Genomic DNA, 5011 nt, shown 5'->3' on the forward strand with positions numbered 1-5011 from the left:
GAAACAGACATAGATGACAGACTATCAGGCACTAGGAGGTGGCTGCCTCCCTGCCTCCAAGAGGCTCCAGTTTAATGGAGGGATTTGAACTGAGGACTCAAGGGCATAAGTGACTAGTACATTCATACAACTAGTTGCCTGCTCTGTGGTAGCCATGGTAAGTACAAGTATACGAAGCCTGTGACAGGCCCTCACCACACCCCCGTGAAGTATGTATTAGCCTCAACAACTAAAACACAAAATGGACCTCTTTAGGGAAAGTCCAAGCCTTAAATAAAAAGCCTGCTTAACTCCACCCTGAGACTTCTGAATTCTACAGCCTTTCCAAGGACTGAACAATAATGGAAGCCAACCGGAAAACCATCTGAATTACCTAGAAGATACTGGAGAAGAATAATCTTCCAAAGTGGCCCAGGATTCCCTTCACAATGTGCTAGTTAACTGGAGAAGAGAGGGGAGAGCATTTTGGAGAAGGCTAGAGTTCTTAACCTTCAACACAAGTTTAGAAGTTTAAAGGTCTTTTCAATAGCATTAAGCTTTTCAAGAAGTTTACAATTATCTAGGACATTTTATGAAGTAACAATTTTTAATTTTCTAAGTCTTTCCTTTCTCCTGCCCTCTTTCCATCCTCCCCCAAGAAAAGGCAGTTAAAACAGAAATAAGAACGATAGTATTTGCATCCTGGGTAAGCCACACTGCCATCATGTACATCTGTATTTAGAGTACACACTTCCATACCACCAGGTTTCCAAGTCATACCAGGAACTCCAGGGCAATTAGAGCATCGCATGTAACATACTGTATCCTAGAAGCAAAATTATCTGAGTCAATTCTTCTTGGAAATAAAAGGGCTCTCATTTTATAAGCTTTCAGAGCAGGAAACAAGTCTCTAAGCTACTGCCCTTGCTAGCAACCCAACAACATTCACCTCAGGGAGACAATACAACATTAAACCTCTTAGTAGAGAAAGACAACATGACCTTATTCCTAAACATCTCTAAAAATAAATGTTTCAAAAACATGCTAATATCTAAGACATGGCAAAGTTTGGTCAAATGGCCTAGACCACGAGCCTTAGCCAGAAATAAATGTCTCTATGGTCACTCTAGGAAAGACAGAGGCCTGACTTTGAAGATCTTCAAGCAAAGTTTAACTGAAGCCTCTGTCCCTAATGTATTTATTCTTGGAAAAAAATTTCAATCTTAACTACTTGTTTAACTGAGCAACATTCTCTAAAGAGCAACATTTACAAGATGAACATGAGCAGATGTCGTTCCAGAGGTGACCAGTGCACCCATGCAGGCCACAGAGCTGCAGATCATTCGTAAAACAACTCACAGACTTGCACTGGTCATGTGTGCTTAACTTCACCTTCTCTTTGTTTTGGTATTAAAACTGAACGAAAGCAATGGATAAAGAACTGAGATTTTGTTTTCACATGACTGTGAACAAAAATCTCCTCATATCCTTGCTAACCCCATAGATGTGTTTCCACTGGACAGACTTGTGGGGGCTTTTTATACAGAACTCATATGACAACCTCAGAAACAGGAGCACAGACAACTCATAGACAGTACTAGGCCACGAGCACTGGAATAGAGTACACAATGAACAGAAAAATTAGCATTCTGGATGGTACTCATCTGGCAGAAAGGTGAACATTTTACGCCCATGATGCAAAGACCAGTGAGTGTCATTTCATTGAAAGGTGCAATGGCATGGTGTCAGACACACCACCCTCTAAAAATGATTCTAAATAGTGTAAAAGCAGCCTGGGGTGCATATCCCATGCATCTCTCCCCTTTGGGGCTGGGCATACTCCTTACGCCATAACCCTAAGCTGCCTGGATTGTGACAGAGGCACAAGAGACAGCTTAGCAATGTGGGTTTGAGGATGACAAGTCCTCCTAGCTAATGCAGAGAATCATTTAAACTTAGTTCGCTTGGTGAGCTCCTGCTCATGTTTGTCAGGCTTGCCATGAGGGATTTAACTTTATGGGCATAGTAGTCCCTTAAATTGATGGAAGGGACTTCCTTCATTCCATCTCCAAAGTCACAGCTGCGCATGGCACTCTCGAGTTGTTTTTGGCGTCGATAAAAGTGGGAGAATTTATTGAAGATCAAGGTGATGGGCAGTACCACCACTAGGATGCCTGCCAGGATGCAGGCAGAGGCAGTCAGCTTCCCTGCTGTGGTCCCTGGGACCACATCCCCGTACCCCACAGTGGTCATACTGACCGTAGCCCACCACCAGCAGGCAGGGATTGTGGCCAGGCCCTCGTTCTCCTCCTTTTCGATGGTGTAAGCCACTACCGAGAAGATGGAAATTCCCACGGAGAGGTAGAGCAAAAGCAGCCCTACTTCTTTGTAGCTGTATTTCAGGGTGGCCCCCAGGGAGCGGAGGCCAGTGGAGTGCCTAGCCAGCTTTAAGATGCGGAAAATCCGCATCAGCCTCAGGACCTGAGCCACCCTGCCCAAGTTGGCCAGGGTAGGTGTGCTCTCCACCACCAGGTTCACCACCAGAGTGATGTAAAAGGGGACGATGGACATGAGGTCGATAAGGTTTAGGGCATTCTTGAAAAACTTGAGGAAGTCAGGGGCCACAGCAAACCTGGCCACCAGCTCAAATGTGAACCAGGCGATGCCAAAGTGCTCCACGATTTCGAACCTGGGGTCCTCGCCAGGGTTGCCCTGGCTGTCAGGGATTTGGAAGTCTGGCAGGCTATTGAGGCACATGGTGATGATGGATCCCAACACCACCAGGATAGATAGGACGCTGAAGACCCTGCTCAGAACTGAGTAGCCAGGGTTGTCCAGCGCCAGCCACAGCTGCCTGCGGAAGTTGCCCAGGGGCTGCCCGTCAAACTTGGAGGCGTCGTTGTAGAAGGCCAGGATCTCATCGAAGGAGGATGTGGTGCTCTCCTGGTCACTCTGCTCATCCCACTTCTCCTGCTCGGGCTCCACTTTGCGGCCATGGTAGCTGTAGCTGCAACAGGAGTCGATGAAGAACTCGTTGATGCCCCAGTACTCGATCTCTTGGCTGAAGGAGAAGACGCACAGCTCGGCCATGACGTGAAGTTTGCCGGTGTGGTAGAAATGCAAGACATAAGGGAAGAGTTCGGGGTTGCGGTCAAAGTAGAACTCACGCTGGACGTCGTCGTAGTCATCGCAGAGCTCCAGAATGGCCTCACGCGAGTGGCAGAGCAGCAGGCGGCCCAGGCGCGTCTCGGGGAAGCGCAGCAGCGTATGCGACCGCAGCCGCCTCTTGAAGCCTCCTACGTTGATGCGGATCTCTCCATCCTCGACGTTGGCCTCCGACAGGTCCCACAGGCTCTGGCCGGTCATGATGGAGACGCCCAGCCGCCCGCGCCGCGCGGGGGCGCTACACCTGAAAGCAGAGGGAACCGCGTCGGGTGAGCACAGGGCGCTCAGGGCTTGGGCGTCCCTCTCTTTCTCCCCACCCGTCCCTGGCCGGCCCAGTCCTCTCCAGACGGGTCTCTGGATGCTGAAGGGCACTGGGATGCGAGGAACGGTTCTGGAGGTTTGACCCCCTCCGAAGGAAAAGCTGGGGGAGGGAGGTATGTTTACACCAGCGTGGCCGCACCTCCACTCCCACCCCGGGGGTCCTGTCGGTCGCTTTACCCTTGCGGGGGTCGCGCGCCCGCGGATCCGAGAGCCCAGGGAGCTGCAAGCTGACCTTGCCCGTGGGCGAGCCGAGGAGACGCCCCCGCCCGCTCGCCGCAGACAGGCGGGACCGGAGCTGGGATGCGCACGGGCAGGGCTGGGCCATGATAGGGGGCGCGTGGCTTCGGGAGGGAGGCGGGGAAATTCACGGCTTGAGTCTGTAAACTGGGGCTGGGAAAAGGGGGCCGGCCTGGCGTCCCCCGAGTCCAGCCCCCACGACTGGAGCCCCCTCGCCCCCAGCCCTGGGCCTCCCCGCCCGCCTGGCGCCGTGCCCCGGATCCGCGTGCGCCGCGCCTTACCCAGCGGAGCTGCCCAGGCTCGCCCTTTGCGTTCTGGAAACGCTTACCTGCGAGCACGGGGGCCCGCGGCTGAGGCCGGCGGGAAACTTCCCCGACCTGCTGGCGAGCATCGCTGCGGCCGCCGCCGCTGCCACCGCCGCCGCCGCCTGGCTGTGCGTGTGCGCGCGGGTGCGAGTGTGTGTGCGCCTGTGTGTGCGCCTGGCGGGCTGGCGGGCGGGGTCCGCCGAGCGTCTCCTCCTGTCTCCGGCCAGAGATGCTGCCTCCGCCTGCAGTTGCGGGAGGCTCACAGGTGGCTGCGTGGCCCCGACGCTCGCAGAGCTCCTTTCTCTGGATCCGCGCGCTCCTCAGTCCCCACGAGAGAGAACAGCCCGCACCGCAGGCGCCCCCGGGAGCCGGAGCGGGAGCCGAGCGGGTGCGCCTGGGCGCGGCGCAGTGGTGCTGAACGGACAGCTCCGCGCGTCTCAGTCCCGGACGCGGCAGCCGCCCGAGACCCGGTTGAAGCCGCCACAGCTGCCGCCTTGGCTTTTCTGCTCTCCTGCGGCACGTCACGGCGACCCCTTTGCGCCCCCAGCTCGACACAGCCGACGCCTTCCCCAACCCCTCACCCATTCCCTGGTGACAGCTCTTTTTGCCACCTTCTCTTCTCCCAGGGCGCAGGCAGGGATTGCCTATGGTGACCTTTCCCCACTGGGTCTCAGATGGGAGCCGGGCTGGGGAATGAGGGTGGCTTGTGCGAGTCCGGGGGAAGGGCAGGGCAGGAGAAACTCCGGGTTTCCTCTTTTAGGGACCTGATGAAAAGTTTCCTGAAGCTGAGGGGGGAGAGCAGTTTTGGGGAAAGGCAGCAGGAGGGGAGAAAAGGGAGCAGGAAAGCCTGAGGTTGAGTTCAGCTTAGCTTGCTAGGGGCGGGAGTGCAGGCCCCACCGGTGTGGGAGGGAGTCACGCAGTTCTGTTTGGGAGCTCTGTATGGGCATCTGTGTACATGGCGGGTGTGGGATGCGGCTTTGGAGGAGTGCAGGGAACTGTGTGTG

The 5011-nt window shown here is 54.8% G+C and overlaps 1 protein-coding gene across 1 annotated transcript; it reads right to left on the bottom strand.

The window, feature by feature from the left end:
* Positions 1 to 1911: 1911 nt before the first annotated feature.
* On the bottom strand, positions 1912 to 3345 carry KCNS2 (potassium voltage-gated channel modifier subfamily S member 2). The gene has a single exon (XM_046641708.1). The coding sequence runs from the start codon at positions 3343 to 3345 to the stop codon at positions 1912 to 1914; it is 1434 nt and encodes a 477-aa protein (XP_046497664.1).
* Between the last annotated feature and the right edge of the window lie 1666 nt (positions 3346 to 5011).

This window comes from Equus quagga, chromosome 16 (assembly GCF_021613505.1).
Source record: "Equus quagga isolate Etosha38 chromosome 16, UCLA_HA_Equagga_1.0, whole genome shotgun sequence".
In the NCBI taxonomy this organism is placed as follows: domain Eukaryota; kingdom Metazoa; phylum Chordata; class Mammalia; order Perissodactyla; family Equidae; genus Equus; species Equus quagga.

Coding starts and splice junctions, on each gene's coding strand:
- KCNS2 (XM_046641708.1), bottom strand. CDS start 3,345: ATGACCGGCCAGAGCCTGTGGGACCTGTCGGAGGCCAACGTCGAGGAT.